Raw genomic sequence first — 20,815 nt, 5'->3', positions numbered from 1 at the left:
CCTTACTTGGTAACGAGTAAAGGGGAGAAGTTGCTAGTATAAAACATTGTGGGAAACAGCTCTCTCTGAAGTGACGTAGTTTTCGAGAAAGAGGTAATTTTCCACGAATTTGATCTCGAAATCAAGCATCTGAAAGCACACAACTTTGTGTGACAGGGGTGTTTTTTTCCTTCATAGTTATCTCGCAACTTCGATCGAGCTCAAGTTTTCACAGATTTGTTATTTTATGCATATGTTGAGATACACCAACTGTGAAGGCTAGTGAGAAGACTGGTCTTTGACAAATACCAATAGTGTCCACTGTCTTTAAAGATGATCTTCCCGTCAACATTAACTGTTTTCTTCCTTATAACATCACAACAATAAACTTATTGTTGCTAATTTAGACTGGTTGCAAGAGCCGTTGGAGAGATTCGTAACGGGTCTGCCCGTCCCAATCCGGGTGGAACGTTTGGATACACGACAAGGGATCGTAGCCGCCCGTCATGTAGGCGTGGCTATGTCTAAAGGGGAGGTATTGACTTTCTTGGACTCTCATTGTGAATGCACACAGGGATGGCTAGAACCACTGCTGGAAAGGATATCTAAAGACAGGTAAGCTACGTATACAATATGGAGATTTATACAAGAACACGCCTAGCCTAGGTGAGGGGCTAACCACGGAATTACATAAATGCTGAAAGGTTCAATAAAATAATACCTTTATAGACATTTCTATCGCAACATCACAGCCTGAGTTTTTTGCCAACCAAGATTGGAAAACTATGGAAAGCCATAAATGCAAAACAAAAACAGATCGCTACTGTTTGTAACAATGTTACAGACATTTTGAAACATTGTGATGATTTTGTAGAAAGTAAAGCAACTAATTAGGCTATGGGAGGTATTTATATTTAATTGAAAGTTTGCAGAAAATGTTGAATTTGGTTAAAACAGCTGTTAATACGATTGAGTGTTTTACTAGTATGCGGCCGTCCATGCCAGGTTTGTTTATCAACAATAGAAATGTCTACATCATTTCGTGTTGTACACTCTGCTAAATATAAACTACAGTTTTATAACCATTCTGTCATAATTATCTATATAGTCTGGGTGTCTACTCGAGTATTCCTGTTCGTCTACACAGACCCTGTCTGGCCACCGTCGAGCCACAGTTCTGTCTCGCTATGATTTGGGGATTTTTGTCTGGTTGTCTGGAAGTGTGTGTCGGTGATCTTGGTCAAGATTGTGTCTGTACTGTTTCTTTTTTGATCTCGTGTAATACTTCAAACGCCGATTTTTGAAAACATGGATTAGACTTGGCCTTGGCTTAAACCACCATCCGCCTGTGTGCAGTCATGTGCTGTGGGTTACCAAAATGGCTGACGAAAGCCAAGTCGGTTGGTGACTTATTCACCACATTTACAGCGACATGTGTACATCGCCAGCGGTGTCGTGCCTTCGTTTACGTTCACTGGGGATAGAAAATGCTTTCATTGGCATCATAGTTTAGTTGCAAGCGCCAGGGGATGCACAAGTGCCTTTGGTTTGCATAATAACCCATAGGCTATATAGAAGAGGATGGTTATTAAATGCTTCATTTACTATTTTAAGGCTAAAATTACACCACTTTATCCGAGTCAAAGTTTTAGTTTAAAGAACTATGGCCCAAAATATAAAAACACTGTCTACAATTGACGGGTTGGACGGGTTTTTATTTATGGGCCCAGTGGTGGATTTCACAAAGAGTTAGGACTAGTCTTATCTAAAGTTAGGACCAGTTACTAATTGACTATCCATGCATTTTGTATATCTCCTAGAACTAGTCCTAAGTTAGGACTAGTCCTAACTCTTTGTGAAATCGACCCTGGAGTCAATTTCAGGAAACGCTAGGATTAATCCTATCACGACTCGTCCTATAACTTAGAATGGGTTTAATGCGTCCTAACGTCTTCGGACGCATTGAACCCATCCTAATGGAACTTACAGGGCGAAGCCACGGTTTGCAAATGGGTCTATGAAACCAAAACGCTCGTCTTTATTTGCACTGGACAATGACGTTTCTAGCTTCATTGACCCATAAATGAATTGATATAATTATACAACTGAAAAAGAAGACTTCCTACCTCGCATTCAGAAAAAGCCTAGATAAAAACCCATCATTAAATTACCACCTTCACTATTATTTGTATACTATGTCTTCTCAGATGTCAGTCTAAAGTCAAACTAGGGAGCATACAAACTTGGTAACAACCACTGCAATACCGGATGACATTTTCAACTGTGAAGACGGCTGCGTGCAGTGGATAACCACTCCCAGCCTCTAGTCTACTACGGAGGTCTCGTCCATGTCTTTAATGTCTCGACGGCATGTCTGTTTCACTTCAGAATACACTTTTTTCATCAGGTGGTCTCGATTCATGGTTTGAGTCCTGACACAAATTAGTCGAGTCCTGCAGAGCGGCTGAAGCAACAACTAGCGGGACCCTGTGTCAATACAAAACACACTTAGCATTTTGAATGGCTTTATTATCATTGACAGGTACCCGTTCTGTCTCGAATGTTGTGCATAAATGTTTGCATGGGCTCGAGGTTGTTCCGTTGAGGAAGGGTTTGGGTTTTCAACCTATGTTGTTGACGCTGATTTTCACTACCGGACTCGAGCCGGATGGGGAATTGTACTCACTGGCACTTTCAGTCGCTGTGTTTTTAATTCCTCCCAAAACATTCAGGCTCAACAATTTTTCACTGTTTTGTTTCACGGCCATGCCCCTAGCTTGATGTCTAAAACAACACAGATCTTGATGTCAGACATAACAAGCAGTCACGTAACCGAACAATTACGTTAAACCTTTGCCCCACCCAATTATTATTGCCGTAAACTTGTGTGGATTTTACTCTTGCGCCCTTCAAAGCATATTAGAGACCGTCTGTTTATATATATTTTAAGAGTTACCCGACATCAATTTCTGGTGATTTACGGAACTATTGGTATAATTATGGGTGGGCGGTCGTGGCCCAGAATATGGGCCGAAAATAATGCTCAACTTTTTTCTGCTGCTGCTGGAGCCTTATTCGTGTAGCCTAATCATACATTTGTTGTGCTAAGTTTAGCCTTACTTAATAGCTATCCTTTTGTGCTTATAAGCAGCTCTGTGAAGTGGACCCTGGCCATGAATGGACGTGTAGTGGTCACGTTCAGCTCTCATTCCACTTCCGAGGTTTATTTTCCAAACCTTGGCCACCAGTGCCTCCGGTATTTACATAATTATACCTTAATAGTTGAAGAAATTTCCGGCCCAAACTTCCCAGAACACGCGATTTGCTATAATTAGCTTAATTTGTTGTCATTGGTCAACTGCTTGAAAAATACATCGGTGGTGTTTTTGTTTTACAGTATAACGAGATAATCACGGTCAGCAGTTCTTGAAGAGATAATTGTTTTATTTGTAATTTATATTGTAATTTATATTGGTCAAAGTGTTGAATTTTAGTTCAGGCTGTATTCACCATTGTATACAATGTCTTCACAGTAACCGCTCCTACATAAAAGATTATTATCTCACCGGCCTCATCAAGGTTTACCATTGCGGACGACCTGGCCTTCGCTCTGGTTCAGACAGAACATTCTGCTGCAAGCTCTGGGAGTCGTGCGTTTTACGCACATGCCCCATTTCTTTGGAACCGTCTCCCTCATCAAACTCGTTCAGCTGAGACACGAAGTTTTCAAGAAACACCTCAAAATTTCCCTGTTCAATGATTGTTAGTTAAAGACAAACTGTTTTCCCATTAAGTATTGTTTTGTGCTTTGCATTGTGTGGATATATTCGAAGAAACTATAAAATATATATTAAACTTGCGGGTACAACCATGTGTAAATCTCTTTTGTGGGAGTGTTGGCTCTAAAAAGAGCCGGTTTGGTCTCGACGATTCGAACAGTATACTCTGCTCGTTTCAAAGACCACGATTTGTCATGTCATTATCTCATGATCAAGTCAGTAATGTATTATGTGACGATTAATGTCATATGCCAGCTGGTAGTCGTCGTTGTTTGTGAGGAGCGCAAGTCATGACAACATCACTTAGGGTCAACTCGACCTCAACGACCATGGAACTGTAGGGATGAGGTATAAGACGATCTTGTTGTAACCCATACGTATTCTCGTGTGAAAGACTTCTCTTGAAATATTATTCCATGAAATGCTTTACTTTTTGAGAAAACATTAAAACAATATCAATTCTCGATATCGAGAATTACGGATTTATTTTAAACACTATCATGTACGGCGAAACGTGCGGAAACAAGGGTGGGTTTTCCCGTTATTTTCTCCCGACTCCGACGACCAATTAATTGAGCCTAAATTTTCACAGGTTTGTTATTTTATATATAAGTTGTGATACACAAAGTGTGGGCCTTTGGGCAATGTTTATCGAAAGTGCCCAATGGCTTTAAACATACAAGATTGTTTAAAACACTCATCGTTGTGTTTAGGGACAACATCATTTAGAGAATGTGTTTTTCTTTTGCTAATAACATGCCTGTCAAAGTAGGCCCTACTCGTGTTCTCCCAACAGTTTAGTTGTTACAATAACATTTAGGCGGCCTACACTTGATCGTGGTTGCGCATGTATCTATGTTTCCCAACGCCCTTGGGCGTTTGCATCTGTCGCTGATTGATTGTTGTTTGCGCAGATGATATTCTGAGTTTCAATTTGCCTTGGGGGGAAATTGTTTTTCTCACTGTCCAAACTTCCCTTTGGAAACATTTAACACTTTGATGTGTATAGATCATGGCCGGAAGAGTCTGTTAATAATGTATTGCCTTAATCAACTTCCTGGGTCCGTTACACTCAGAGAAGGGACCTGGAGTGAAGGATTTGACGATAGCAGGAAGATTGCCTTTTCTGGACTCAAAATGGCTGCTCTCAAACCCCAACCCGGATGCATTTTATTCCCCTACACATTAAAATTGCCATCCTCAAAAAATGTTCCCGATGTTTTTTTTAAGGATTTCCCTTTTTGAATCGACAGTGGAAACTGTTGATGTACAGAAACAAAGATGGCGACCCGGATGCATCTTAGCGTCGGTAGACGTAGATGGTGGGGGCACACATTATAATGTGAAGATTGAACAAAAGGGAGGTGACGTCCATTGCATAAATGATTACGTTTACATCAATGAATATCATTAAAGTTGCCTCGAGTCAGTCCCAAGTGACCCTATATCCACAAGCGGGGCTCTTGGGGGCTGGCCCGAGGTGCACTGACGCCACCACGGGAAGGCTCACGTGATGATGTGTCTGTTTTTTTCCAGGTGGAGCTTGGGTAAACATCTGCACACGTTCGTACTGGAAAACAAAATAGGCGATTTTTCCAGGACGAACGTTGGGTAATTTTGTGCCCACGTTCGTCCTGGAAAAAAATAAAATACGCCACATCGGGGTCGACCCAGAGAAGCTAATCGAATGCACCCATTCATATTGACAAAATTCAAAAACACGCTGTGGTTTACACAACCCTAAAAAAAATACACTGTGAACCAAACAGCTCTGAGTTAAAGGGAAGGTACACGTTTGGTAATTACTCAAAACAAATATTAACTTAAAAACTCACTTGGTAACGAGCATTGGAGAGCTGTTGATAGTTTAAAACATTGTGGGAAACGACTCCCTCTGAAGTAACGTAGTTTTTAAGAAAGAGGTAATTTCTCACTAAAATTATAAAAGACTTCTAGCTAGAGGTCTTTTATTTCTATCTGAAAGCACACATTCGTCCAACAAGGGTATCTTTTCTTTCTTCATTTTCTCGCAAGTTTGATAACCAATTGAGCCCAAATTTTCACAGGCTTGTTATTTTATGCTTATGATGGGATACACCAAGTGACAATTACCAAACGTGTATATCTTCCCTTTAAACACCCTCTGTGGACATTTCTTTGTTCTGTACCAATAAGGAAAACTGTATTCTTCAACACTGGTGAAAACATTGTGTGGAAGTCTACTTATTGTTTCTTAATCCTGCCTTGTGTGCAATTATTTTGTTCTCAGGTCCACACTTCGTATGTAATGCTTTAAAGACAGTGGACACTATTAGTAATTGTCAAAGACTAGCCTTCACAGTTGGTTAATCTCAACATATGTATAAAATAACAAACTTGTGAAAATTTGAGCTTAATTGGTCGTCGAAGTTGCGAGATAATAATGAAAGAAAAACACCCTTGGCACACGAAGTTGTGTGCGTTAAGATGGTTCTAAATCTGAGGTCTCGAAACCAAATTCGTTGATAATTACTTCTTTCTCGAAAACTATGACACTTCAGAGGGAGCCGTTTCTCACAATGTTTTATACCATTAACCCCTCCCTTTTACTCGTCACCACAGGTTTTATGCTAATAATTGTTTTGAATAACTCCCAATAGTTTCCACTGCCTTTAATACCCACCGAGTTCTTATCGTGATGCTCCCTTTTTCTTGTCAGTCGATCATTCATGCTCCTGTTCAGTCATACAGAACTGTGTTTGGGTGTAACGCACAGCTTCCTTTCCCACAAATTCAGAACAGATAAGTCTTGAGGTCAGGTTCAAGTTAAAAAAGAGTCCAAACCTAATTTGCTTTGAGATTGATAGCCCTGTCTGGTTAATCGGTTTCAGCTGCTGATGTATGGGATAACGCCCTAGGCCTACTACAATGTTAGTGAACAAGGCGACCTTGTTTGTTTGTGTGTTTTAGTCACAAATTTCGATATGACATTGAATATCAAAATACATTGATAGAAACCAATCTATGACCCAACTTGCTGGGTAAGTTGTGGGCCGAGTTTAACCTGGCAAAGTTGAAAGATTCACATTTGTGACTCCACAAAATGGCCGGCCGTGTAACGTTCGCAAAGTAAAAGACAAACCACACAATTTCCAGGCATATTTGTGTGGATCATTATATTCTACTTGTAAAACATCTTTCTAACCATATATGCATTTCATAGCAAACGGTTACAAATGCTTTTCATAGACCAACTCGCCCTATCCAAGGCAACTTGTTCCTTTGATACGTAAGTATGATTATCATAATACACATCTATGTTAATTATATATGGGCTAAAAACTTCCCGGGATGAAGTTAAATGTTCGGTATAGACCTACCTGGGCCCAATTTCATAGAGCTGCTTAAGCACACAATTTTGCTTAAGCAAAAAAATCCTTGCTTAGTAAAATCATATTACCTGCCAAGACTCCACTCAATTGGTATGCTAAGTAAACAACAGCTAAATACCAGTCACAAACAATGTATATTGCATGACATTTTGGCCAGTAACATGTGTAAAATACATACGAGCTATTTTCGTGCTTAGGCAATATTATTGCTTAAGCAGCTCTATGAAATTGGCCCTAGCCTAGTGGGTTACTCACCTACAACACGTTTAAAGCGCAAGCCCTTTTTCATTTAGAAAATTAAGATTCTTTATGTAAGTTACCAGGAGGAAGCGAGTGCGAGGGTGTGCTTTGGTTTTTGTGAGCCCTCCCCCGATTGCTACAAAAAAACTACCAATTAAGAGATGCACGTGTAGCACTCCCCACTGATGTAGCTCATTAATCTGTTTGCTCGGGCTTACACAATAATATGACAAGTCCAGTATTTCTGACACTAATTGCATTCAGTCACATTTTGGGGGTCAATCTTAAGGATGTCTTTTGTGGGTCAAGAGAAGGTCATTATGAGGTCACACTTGGGTCAGAATCACCGCATGAGGGCAGTGATTAACTTTGCGGGACGTAAGCCTCGCATAGGCTGCAAAGAATACCTTTGGTTGATTGAAAAGTTCGATTGTTTTATTCCTATACAAATGTAGATAAATACAACAAAACTATACGTGTGACAATTTCATTTCAAAAGGTGGCATAGTTTTTGGGTTTTTTAAGTATCGCCGAAAACCCGGAGTGGTTTAATGTTCATGAGTAAATAGTGATCCGTAATTGGATACACAATCTCAGAAACCTTTCTTTACAGAAATTGACCTCGTGCTTTGCAGTCACCTTTTCTTAAGGTGGGGGGGGGGGTATTTTCAGTATGAATCGATTTATCGCCTGACCCACATTTTCTTCAAACTTTTTTCAGTCTATTAACTTGTTTTGTAGCCGCTGGCGAGAAAATTCAACCTTTTAAACCCGATGAAAAAAGTTATCCAGGACCTATATTAAAATGGTTCAGTGATTTTATATGAGTAGCCGTAAATTTTCACATGAATTTATTTCGCTGTCTCATTTCTTTGCCTTTCGCCGCCGAGGGATTGTAAGAAATCCTGGCGAGACCGTAAAGATCGAAGAGATCTCTTGGTCACATTCTCCTAAAGCATGGTTTATAGTTTTGGTCTGGTGTTTGACTGGGTGCAATAAAGGAACAGTTTTTTTCCCTACACAAATACAACAGTTGAACTTTACAGGAATTGTGAACACTCAGTGTTTATGTCTTTTTAACACCGGCACGTCGAGAGTATTTCCATTATAGAATTCAATAAAATATTATGTGGCAGTGAAAAGATGGTCAAACCGCTATGAGGTATCGGCTTTTGTGTTAAGATTGCCCCCCCCCCCTGAAAAATCAACTTGGCTGTTTCTATATTGGTTACTGCAGATCCTTTATGGTATAAAATAATGCTGGCACATGGTGGCTGTATAGGTTTTCCCGGCCAATGTCAACAAAATTACTTTGTTTTAACAGCGGCTCATTCAAATTCGTTTGAAAATGAATGCTATGTTTTATCAGCATTAACCAGTCAAAATGATATATTCCATCTCAATAGTTTTGCTTGTGAAGTAAGATAATTTTTTTTATAGGCCGCAAGACTCATTCGATTTGTTCGTAGAAAGGCAGCAAGAGCTGATCAACAATTCAATTTCATCAAGTGTAAATATGAATTCAACAAAGTGTAGTCCAATAAATAAAATGTATGACAGAAACAATTCTGCATGAGAAAACAAAATCATGTGTGCACGAAAAAAATGACTTATTATAGCTAATACAAAGTTTGAGTAACCTGAGTTTGAAAGGATGGGGGAATTTGAATGCGTGTTAATGAAATTGAATGAATGTTGGCTAAAACTGGCGGCTAAACCTATATTAAACTCCTCACTAAATCTGTCAACTTTGCCTGGTTAAACTGGGCCCAAAATCGCGCCCAGCAATCTATCGCTAGCATTGCTGTCGTCAAAGCCTAATGTATAGGAAGGAAACCCTCGTATACACAAACCAGGGGAGAATGATCTTGTCATAAGGAAACGAAGCGAGATGCACCGAGTTCAAATTACGGAGATTTACCGTGTGACCTACAAGAGCTTGAAAGGTCGTGGGAGGCTGAGCGCCGGTTGAGCCCATGATTTTTCGGTCTGGCTGCGGTGATCGAGAGATGCTTAAAGGCACTGGATACGTTTGGTAAATGTCAATGACCAGTTGTTTCACTTGGTGTATCCCAACATGTGCATAAATAAAATAAAAATTGCTCACTGGGGCATCAAATTTGCAAGAGAATACTGAAAGAAAAACACCATTGTTACATTATTTTGTGCGCTTTCAGATGCATAATAAAAGGGAAATTACCTCTTTCTCAAAAACTACGTTACTTCAGAGGGAGCCGTTCCTCACAATTTTTTACACTATTGACAGCTCTCCATTGCTCATTTATACCAAAATAAGTCTTATTCTGTAACAATTATTTTAAGTTATTACCATTGTGTCCAGTGCCTTTAATCGGTTTGTTCGGTATTGTCTGGTTGCAATATGATAGCTTCCCTTTACGTTAGAGGCGAGGGTCATAGTTCCAGTGCGTGAGACAATTTTTATTTTTTTCCCGGGCGAGGAAATAAATTGTTGAGAATCGATGTCTGATGTTTGTTTGAAGAATGAAGAATGTTTACAATGTTTTGTTATTTTACCCGATGGTGAACATCTGTAGAATCGCTTTTTAATGGGTTTGAGAATCCTGATGGATGGGGAACATTTGGGTCGGGAATCTTTACTTGATTTTGAACCAGGCTTCTTCACTGACATCAAACTACAACATCATATTGAACAACTTGCTTGAAAGTGCTCCCATATAGTTTTATTTTAATATTTTAGGTGATCCCATTCCAAATATAAATTATTCAGAGCTGTTGGGTTGGCTGAGAGAATCAAAATATGTGTCAAGATGAGCGAAAAACTTCAGCTGCCAATCCAAAATCTGGGTCTAAAGAAATGTACCTTTCGGTACGAAGAATTTTTCGTTCACTAATTAACTTTGATAATATTCTAGCATAACAGCATTAAATTTGACATTTTGACTGGCTCACGAAAATTCATTTGTTTTTAATGTTCGATGACGACATTTTGACTGGCTCACGAAAATTCATTGTTTTTAATGTTCGATGACGACATTTTGACTGGCTCACGAAAATTCATTGTTTTTAATGTTCGAAGACGACATTTTCAATTTCGCTTTGAAATTTAGATAAAATGCCATTCTACACAATGTTAAGGTGAGGTCGGGGACTTAAAATTTGTTCCAGGTGTTTATGAGGACCTATCTATTGAAAAGTTAGTGCATCACAAAACTCAATTTGGCATTGGAGTAATTAAGGTATAAATATAGGGCAAGTAACAACAGACCTAGTTTACAACACTGAACCATTTTATGGATTTATATGTATATCATTTATTTCTAACTGCAATCGTGACTTCCGTCATTCAATTATAGAAGGTTTTAAGGTCAGTAGGAAAATGCCTTTTAAGTATAAACATTTGCAGTTGACAAATGGGTATAATAAACTAACGCACGTTATGTGGTCTATTTTTAGGTAATATAAATACACATCTAGTACTTCCGACAATAACAATACTACGAGTTTAAGGACAAGTTAGAATAACTTTGAGTTAGATCAGTTTGTGGTGAAGTACTCGAACTTAAACTTGTAAATCGTACTCATACCCCCCCCCCCTCCCAACACAATTGAACCAGTTGGTTTTTGAACAAATGAAGAGTCCAATTTTATAGAGCTACTTTAAGCAACAAATATTGCTTATTGTTTGCTGAGCAGAAATCGCAGGAAGCAAGGACAAATTGGTCGATTGTCTGGTCACCCGTAAGCGTATAATTCGGTTGTGCTTAGCTACTTTTTGTGCTAAGCATTTTTATGAATTTGGGCCTAGATGGTGTCTGGATTATGCCTTTGAATGAAGTTAAATAATTAAGTTTAAAACTGTGCGGATTTTATAATTGGTTGTGTTTGTGTTTGAAACCAGTAAGCAAATAATGTAACCATTCTCCATCCCCTCACAGAACACGTGTAGTGTGCCCAGTTATTGACTCAATCAGTGATACCACGTTCGAGTACTCCATGATCCACGGTATGGCTCTGCTTGGTGGTTTCTCCTGGCTACCGGAGTTCCTGTGGACTGAAGCATCAACCAGGGAGCAGCTCAGAGTCAATTACGATGTCAACTCACCACTCAGGTATGAAACACTCACCACTCACCACTCACTACTCACCACTCACCACTCAGCGCTTTGAAAATGCGTTAAAGCGCTTTATAAATAAGTTAAGGTATAATACTCTCAAAAGTCACTAGGCCCATTATCATAATATCAGAAGAAAAAAGCTCAACACTTTTCTGTTGAGCAGAAATGAGCAGGATACCAGTCACAGATTGTACATGCGGCCATGGAGCCATAGTAGTTTGGCTGGTAACCTTAGTTTGGTATGTACTGAGGTTCTGTTGATGCTAAAAGCACCAGGGGTGCGGTGGAAGGGGACAATAGATACATTTTAATTTCACTGGAGTGAGAGGGGTAAGCATTTAGTTAAAAAAAATGTGTTTTTAGACATCACAAGTCAAGGTCTGCATGGGAATGGGAAACATAATTGAGAACACAGACATTGGTTGGGACATGAGGACTTGGTATTGAAGGAGGTCGTGGGACACACCCAAGAAACACATTTAGTGACGGCCAAGCTCATGGCTTGACATCCCGTCCCAACTACCATCACAAACACCATCCACTTTACTCTCTATGTCAGGACCCCGACTATGGCCGGTGGTCTGTTCTCCGTGCACCGTGAATTCTTCAATCACCTTGGCGGCTACGACAAGGGATTGACGATATGGGGAGGTGAGAATCTACAACTATCATTCAAGGTAAATCTACCAAGGTATTCTCAGATCTCCAAATGCAAACAAAACTGAAATTCTCAGATTTCTCTAGGTAACTCAGTCGCGATTACCTTAAAATTGTTAAAAGAAGGTACGTTTGGTAATTAATCTTAAAACTAGTTCGATAGAAACTGTTTACTAGAAGCCTACCCCATCTTTCGAAAGATTTACAAAGAATTGCTGTTGTCCACTAGTGCCCGGCCAAATATAACCAAAGGAAAAGGCGAAAAGGGGCACATTTTTGATTTTTTTTTAAGTACCCTCTTAAACTATTTTGCAAAGAAATGTATGTTAAGAAGGGGCTTGGTGAAGCATGTTGGGTGTCACTGTGACCGAATAACATAAGGATTTATTTATATTTGTGAAAGCTGATACTCCAGCGTCCTTTACTGTTATTATGTGCAAACACAAAAACACGATATTCATATCACTCAGGTGTTGGATTGAAACTCCAAAATCCAGTAGGGATCACACAAAGTAGGGTTTAAAAAGTAAAGAAAAAACATATAATATTGTAAGTGACCAACTAATCTTATTTGAATGTGAACAGCAGACCTGAATATCATTACAGATGAACGTAATCTTATCAGAATGTGAACAGCAGACCTGAATATCATTACAGACGAACGTTATCTTATTTGAATGTGAACAGCAGACCTGAATATCATTACAGATGAACGTTATCTTATTTGAATGTGAACTGCAGTCCTGAATATCATCACAGATGAACGTTATCTTATTTGAATGTGAACAGCAGACCCGAATATCATTACAGATGAACGTTATCTTATTTGAATGTGAACTGCAGTCCTGAATATCATTACAGACGAACGTAATCTTAATTGAATGTGAACAGCAGACTTTTTTTTTACAAGTTGAGCACACCTACATTGTTAGACTCAACTGCCCAACCAAAGGGACTTTCACATGTTGTATTTGGCTCACAAATAGTGGTATTATACTGTATATGTTATTGTTGCATGTTTTTTTTTACACACCCTGCTTGCTTAGTAAATCTTTCCTCTATAGTGAATGCTAACGCTACACTGTCTTGTGAGTAATTGTCCGCTACATGCATGCTTTTCAAGGAGCAGACAATAAGAGAATTTTCCTGGGGCCTACCATGCCTCCAGCTCTCCTGCTCTATTGAATAACATGAATATGTATAGCGTTTAACAAAGACAACGGTCCGAGTAGGGTGGAGCCTTCAGTATCCAACGTGTGATTAGGCATTGGCAAGATCTTGACGTGCTATGGTGCTTTGAACGTGTAAAACGAAAGATCACGATTGAAACGATCGAACGGTCCCTACTAAAACAAATGAGGTGTTATTAAATTGGGACAGGACACTATTGGTAATTGTCAAAGACCAGTCGTCTAACTTGGTGTATCTCAACATATGCATGAAATAACAAACCTGTGAAAATTTGAGCTCAATCGGTCATCGAAGTTGCGAGATAATAATGAAAGAAAAATAACCCTTGTCACACGAAGTTGTGTGCGTTTAGATGGTTGACTTCGAGACCTCAAGTTCTAAATCTGAGGTCTCGCTATCAAATTCGTGGAAAATTACTTCTTTCTTGGAATCTATGGCACTTCAGAGAGAGCTGTTTCTCACAATGTTTTATACCATCAACCTCTCCCCATTATTCGTTACCAAGAAAGGATTTATGCCAATAATTATTTTGAGTAATTACCAATAGTGTCCACTGCCTTTAACCCCGTCTTTGCTCTATAGCTTCTAATGCATGTGTCTTTAGTTTTAGCTCAAGCTTTTGTAACAAGTTCTTTCCTTCAACATTAGGTTTGGCAGTGTGGTGGATCCATAGAAATCGTGCCCTGCTCCCATGTTGGTCACATCTTTCGTACAGCCACGCCCTATGTCTTTCCCCTCGGTGCCGAGACCACGATCCTCCATAACAATCGACGCGTGCTGGAGGTTTGGACGGACCCGTTCGTCAGGGAGTTGTTTCTCGCAATGACTCCGGCCTACCGCACCGTGGACTACGGGGATGTCACCGGGGAAAAGGCGACGAGAGACGGCCTGGGTTGCAAGAGCTTCCGGTGGTACCTTGATAATGTATACCCGGAACATACATTGCCCTTGGATTTCCAAGCCCTTGGTGCGGTATGTATAATCGGAACAAATTATTTTGTCGTAAAAAGTTACTATTTTCCCTAAAAAGAAATTGGGTTTTTGAGAGAGGAATTCAAATAATCTTCGATCTTTAGGACAAACGATTCTCAGATTGTGTATAAAAACGGTAGTCTTTCTGTGTGGACATATTAACTGCGCAGATTTTTACCGATTTTGTAAAAAACGCTACCACATTTGGAAATGAATTTTTCATAGGTTAATTTGTTTATTGTATGAATCTATATTTATATAAGGTTAAAAACAATCAAACGGTTAACAAGATATACATTGTTTATAAGTCGATTGTCATACTCGAGAACAAAACGTGAACACTACAGTTTGTTTTTCTTCTTTGGAATTGTCTAAAACTTGGTCTGTAAATTTCCTGGTGTGAGACGTGACCCTTACATTGCCCTGTATGATATCTTGATTGAACACACCAGAGTATGACTAATAACTCTAAGTCGTTAACACTTGGTGGACTGGGGGTACCTCCTAAACTTGCCGGAAGTGGATGAAATCAAATTTCGAAGCGACTTGAGAGATCTTGTCTCACTTCCTTCTCATGGCAGCTTTGAGGGCCAGGGGCCACCGTCAAGCCATCTGAAAGACACATTAGTTGGTCCCCTGGGGTATTATTTGTCATGGTTTACTCCAGGAAGGAATTGAGTAGAACCACTTTCATGCATCGTTAGGGAGGTGTTTATGTGCCCCTGGCTGACCCATCCAATCATGTAGTCCTACAACAGCTACAAACGGTGATCATGATCTATTAGGAACTTGGATAACCTTGGCCTCAAGGTTTGTGTTCTTACATCAGGTGAAGCTGGGGGGGCTCAAAAAAAGAAAGTCACTTTGGGAAACGACAATTTCAAGCCGAAATATTCGCAGAATCCGAATTTTATTAACCCAGTAATTGATACATCCTGACCCGGAACTGAATCCAGATAAATTCTGAGCCGAAAGTTTAAAGAGAGCATAGACTCCCACATTCCCCTTTTAAAATCACAAAAAGGTTCCATCCAACATTCACATAGAGTTGATTTATTTGTATCCCAAGAGGTCCTTACATAAACTTGTTATAATTTTGTGGCGTTTTTTTACAGATAAAAAATATTGGCGTCAATGTGTGCCTGGACGTGATTGCCTCTCGTAAAGACGGCAAGAGAGGCGAGGAAACCGACGCAGCCTTAGAACTATGTCACGGCAACGGCCCTGGACAGGTAAGTGGGTCGGCCATAAATGTACCAAACAAAACATTCCTTACTACGCGGCAGTTAACATTCAAAAATCCTTACAGCATTCAGATCGTTTTGCTACTTGAGAAATTGTAATCAAAGTTTCCGAGCAAAATATAAACTAAACGTTTTCCATATTTCCATTAAAACAAAACATCAAACAAAATCCAGATTTTGAGTAGGTGGTCCTGGGCCCAATTTCATAGAGCTGCTAAGCACAAAAACTTGCTTAGCATGAAATTTCTTCCTTGAAAAAAAACAGGATTACAAACTAAATTTCCACGTGATTTTCAGGATAAGCAAACAACAGATGAATACCAGTAACAAGCAATATGCAACAAATGAAAAGTTTGTTGCTAATCCTGTGTTTATCAAGGAAGAAATTTCATGCTAAGCAAGTTTGTTTGCTTAACAGCTCTATGAAATCGGGCCCTGTAATTGAAATAATGACGTCAATGGTAGCGGATTCGTGTTTGTAAAAACGGCTGTTTACTGTCATAAAAAAGCTATAACTCCGCAGGCACTGGACACCTTTGGTAATTGTCACATAGCACTAAATGTTCACTTGGTTTATCCCACACATGCATAAAATAACAAACCTGTGAAGATGTGGATTCAATTGGTCATTTAAGTTGCAAGAAAATAATGAAGGAAAAAACAACATTGTTGCACAATTAACAATTTCCGATGCCTAATCAAATGCTTGCAGCTTTAAGTCTTGTATAATTTGAGTGGGAAATTAACTCTTTCTCAAAAACAAAGAGGGAGCCGTTTCTCCAAAAGGTTTATACTATCAACAACTCTCCATTGCTCACTACCAAATCATTGTATGCTAACAATTGTTTTGAGTAATTACCTGACATACATCGGTGTATGGGTAAAAACCAAAAAGTCATATTAATATTCTTTATCCCCGATGCAAATTTACCAAACGTGTCCAGTGCTTGTAAGGGTATCAGATGACGACCTTGTACCCAACTTTCCTCAGGGAAGAGTGGAATTAAGTCTCGGTCATAACTGCGTCTCTGCGGACCTTTTTGGTAACGAGGTTATTAATGTAATTTGTAACGTGTGACACCCCCATCCCCGAGAGACTAATGCTATAGGTGATTTATTGTGCCCAGTTTAACTGGGGGTTGAGAACGAACGAACTAATTGAGCTTAGATTTTGATAGTTGGAAAGGGACAGAAAACGTTTAAAATTATACCCAGTGGTTTATGTTTCTTTTTAAACAAGTCGGAATCTTTGTTACACGCAAAAATAAATTTCAGTATTTAAAATGTCTTTTTCCTCAAAGGTGTTTGCGTATAACCCTAAGGGCCAAATACAACATGATCGTCTGTGCTTAACTGCACAGCACGGCAATCGAGCTGCATTGCTTAGTATCTGCAATCGCGACCAGACAACGAATGCAAAGCAACGCTGGATTTACAAGGTACATCTCTTACAACTTTATGCCCAACATTTATTCGTTGAGGTGCAAATTTGTTTTAAAGCCAATGGACCCTTTCGGTACAGAACAAAAAAAAAAAAAAAAGTTCACAGATTTACAAATTATTTACAGGGTTTACAGAAGGTAATGGTGAAAGACTTCTCTTGAAATATTAGTCCATGAAATGCTTTACTTTTTGAGAAAACGGTAAAACAATATAAATTCTCGTTAGCGAGAATTACGGATTTATTTTTAACACATGTCATGACACGGCGAAACGCGCGGAGAGTGGGTTTTCCCGTTATTTTCTCCCGACTCCGATGACCGATTGAGCCTAAATTTTCACAGGTTTGTTTTTTTATATATAAGTTGTGATACACGAAGTGTGGGACTTGGACAATACTGTTTACCGAAAGTGTATAATGGCTTTAAGCTATAACTATACAATATATATTACAAATACATTTGCAAATACATTGTCGGTGCCATCTAGGGAAATCTGTGTTCACTGCCGATATTTTGTTTTCTGTTGTATAGAATTGCATCCTTAAAAATGTTTAGAATGTTTAGGGATTCGCGTTTGAAAAGTACAAAATTCCCCATTGAAAAGCGTTACGACAGTGGCAATTTTTGTGTACAGAGATTCTGTCCCCCATTTGGGGAAATAAAAAGAGGGCGCTATCAATCAGAAGAAGTTCGTATACACACAGTTCGCCTTCAATGGGGGGACAGAACATCCTGCTACACCGACCATGGAGGAAGAAAAGACATGATGATTTATGCACAGAACGTTTCTGCTGGTTCTTTTATAATATAATAAACTGTTGGGTAATATCATTGCAATAATTGTTTTTCTTCTTTTTTCAGGAACGCTCGATCATCAACGTGGCAACGCGTAAATGCCTTGATGTTAAACCCACAGGGCATGATGAGCGAAACCTGTTCCTAGCGGCTACCAACGATTGCGATCGTGGCGCCCTTTCGCAACTATGGACCATGCATAACGTTACGATACACGGCTTCAGCTGAGGATTAGACTGGTCCCCTGAAAGATAGGTAATGGGAGGTCGAAGGTGCTAAAACGCGATCTACACCGTATTTCACAATCCTTGAAATGAGGCGGCAGATGTTCAGGCTGAGGATAAATCAGACTTGTTTACGGTGTGACAGGCTTCCGCTGAAATAGTGACTGTGTGGATCGGTGTAATTGTGAGCTCATTGGAACCCAAAGCTAGGGCTCGATTAGGAAAGGGCTCGATTAGGAAAGGTATCGAGTTTGACATCAGCATTCTGTTTATTAAGCACATGGTGAAACCACTCCACGACCCTTTATGCAAAAGTTGTGCAATTACAATGTACATGCGTGTACGATGTACTAGACAAGATGTCAGTACTAACAGGTGATGATTTTGAACTGGCGAGCACTGAATTAATGCGACCATCTCGGGTGAGGTGCGAAGACCATCCATAGACTCAGGCACCAAACAGTTAGGAGTGAGCCTTGCATTTTTTTTCTTCTTCAAAATAGGCTAAAAAAATTATGAAATCACGAGGGGATCAGCCTTACATTTAAGCTAAAAAAAGAACAAAAACTATTAAAGGTGTAAAGCTTGCATTTTTTGTCGAAAATAGGCAAAAACTGATAAAATCACAAAAGAAGCCTTATTATTTTTTTTTCAAATGGCCCAAATTTGGATTATATCACAATATATTGATTTTGTCAATTTGTTGCCTATTTCCGGCAAAAATGTAAGGCTTACATTTCGGCAATGTGTTGCTTACCCCTTGTGATTTTATAAACTTTTTGCCTGTTTTGACAAAAATGTGAGGCTTACCCCCTGTCAATCAATCAAATTTTTACCTTTTTATCTGCAAAAATGTAAGGTTTGAAAGAACCTTGTGATTTCATCAATTTTTTTTGCATTTACGGCATAAATGTGCGACTTACCTCTTGTGATTTAAAGACAGTGTACACTATTGGTAATTGTCAAAGAATAGTCTTCTCACTTGGTGTATCTCAACATAATGCACAAAATAACAAACCTGTGAAAATTTGAGCTCGATCGGTCGTTGGAGTTGCGAGATAACTATGAAAGAAAAAACACCCTTGTCACACGAAGTTGTGTGCTTTCAGATGCTTGATTTCGGGACCTCAAGTTCTAAACTTGAGGTCTCAAAATCAAATTTGTGGAAAATTACTTCTTTTTCGAAAACTACTCCACTTCAGAGGGAGCCGTTTCTCACAATGTTTTATACCACCAACCTCTCCCCATTACTTGATACCAAGTAAGTTTTTGTGCTAATAATTAACTTTGAGTAATTACCAATAGTGTCCACTGCCTTTAATCAAAGTTTGTGGTTTATCATTTTCTGCCTATTTTCGCAACAAATGTAAGGCTTACCCCTTGTGATTGAATAAAAAATTTGCAAATTTTTCACCAAAAATGCAAGGCTTACCCAGTGTGCTATTGACGGCAAAAATATTTATCATATTTGTTCACAAAAATGTTCACAAACCTTGTGAAGGCGTAAAGCCGTGTGAACTTATCAAATTTTTCAAGAAAATGTTCACAAGGCTATATATAGCCTTGTGAATTTATCATATTTTTTAAGAAATTTTTCACAAGGCTTGTGAATTGATCATATTTTTTGAAGAAAATTTTCACAAGGCTATAAATTATCATATTTTTCACGAAAATGCCTTGTGAATTTATCATATTTTTCACGAAAATGTTCACAAGGCTATGGTCCTGTGAATTTATCAGATTTTTTCACGAAAATGTTCACAAGGCTATCAAAACTATGATAAATTCACGAGGCATTTTCGTGAAAAAGGCTGAACTTATCATATTTTTCGAGAAAATGTGAATTTATCATATTTTTCAGGAAAATGTTCACAAGGCTATGGTCTTGTGAATTTATCTTATTTTTTCACGAATATGTTAGTCTTGTGAGTTTTTCATATTTTTCAAGAAAATGTGAATTTATCATATTTGTCAAGAAAATGCCTTGTGAATTTATCATATTTTTCAAGAAAATGCTCACATGTGAATTTATCATATATTTTTTTCAAGAAAATGCTCACAAGGCTATTTATCATGTTTTTCAAGAAAATTAATGTGAATTTATCATATTTTAAAAAAAAAATGCTCACATGTGAATTTATCATATTTTTCAAGAAAATTTTCACAAGGCCTTGTGAATTTATCATATTTTCAAGAAAATGCTCACAAGGCTATAGCCTTGTTAATTTATCATATTTTTCAGGAAAAAGTTCACGTGAATTTATAAAATTTTTCAAGAAAATGTTCAAAAGGCTGTGAATTTATCATATTATTCAAGAAAATGTTCACAAGGCTATAGCCTTGTGTACTTATAATATATTTTTCAGGAAAGAGTTCACAAGGCTATAGCCTTGTGAATTTATCATATTTTTCAAGAAAATGTTCACAAGGTTACAGGTTATTGTGAATTTATCATATTTTTCAAGAAAATGCTCACAAGGCTATAGCCTTGTGTATTTATCATATTTTTCAAGAAAATGCTCACAAGGCTATAGCCTTGTGAATTTATCTCATTTTTCAAGAAAATGAATGTGAATTTATCATATTTTTCAAGAAAATGTTCAAAAGGCTGTGAATTTATCATATGTTTCAAGAAAATGTTCACAAGGCTATAGCCTTGTGAACTTATCATATTTTTCAAGAAAATGCCTTGTGAATTTATCATATTTTTCAGGAAAATGTTCACAAGGCTATAGCCTTTTCAAGAAAATGCTCACAAGGCCTTGTGAATTTATCATATATTTCAAGAAAATGTTCACAAAGCTATAGCCTTGTGAATTTATTA

General features: G+C 38.5%; 1 protein-coding gene across 1 annotated transcript in view; it reads left to right on the top strand.

The window, feature by feature from the left end:
- LOC139948615 (polypeptide N-acetylgalactosaminyltransferase 13-like) overlaps positions 1 to 20,304 on the top strand; it is a 28,315-nt gene extending 8,011 nt beyond the window's left edge. Inside the window, exons 4-10 of the mRNA XM_071946809.1 lie at positions 387 to 594; positions 11,287 to 11,460; positions 12,026 to 12,143; positions 13,963 to 14,286; positions 15,402 to 15,518; positions 16,832 to 16,969; positions 17,834 to 20,304. Of these exons, the coding sequence (XP_071802910.1) occupies positions 387 to 594; positions 11,287 to 11,460; positions 12,026 to 12,143; positions 13,963 to 14,286; positions 15,402 to 15,518; positions 16,832 to 16,969; positions 17,834 to 17,995 (1,241 nt within the window). The 3' untranslated portion in view covers positions 17,996 to 20,304. The remainder of the gene's footprint in view (positions 1 to 386; positions 595 to 11,286; positions 11,461 to 12,025; positions 12,144 to 13,962; positions 14,287 to 15,401; positions 15,519 to 16,831; positions 16,970 to 17,833) is intronic.
- The last annotated feature ends 511 nt before the right edge of the window (positions 20,305 to 20,815 follow it).

This window comes from Asterias amurensis, chromosome 16 (genome assembly GCF_032118995.1).
Source record: "Asterias amurensis chromosome 16, ASM3211899v1".
Taxonomy (NCBI): domain Eukaryota; kingdom Metazoa; phylum Echinodermata; class Asteroidea; order Forcipulatida; family Asteriidae; genus Asterias; species Asterias amurensis.
The sequence above is the reverse complement of the archived record's forward strand: the minus strand, read 5'-3'. Positions and strand labels throughout refer to the sequence as shown.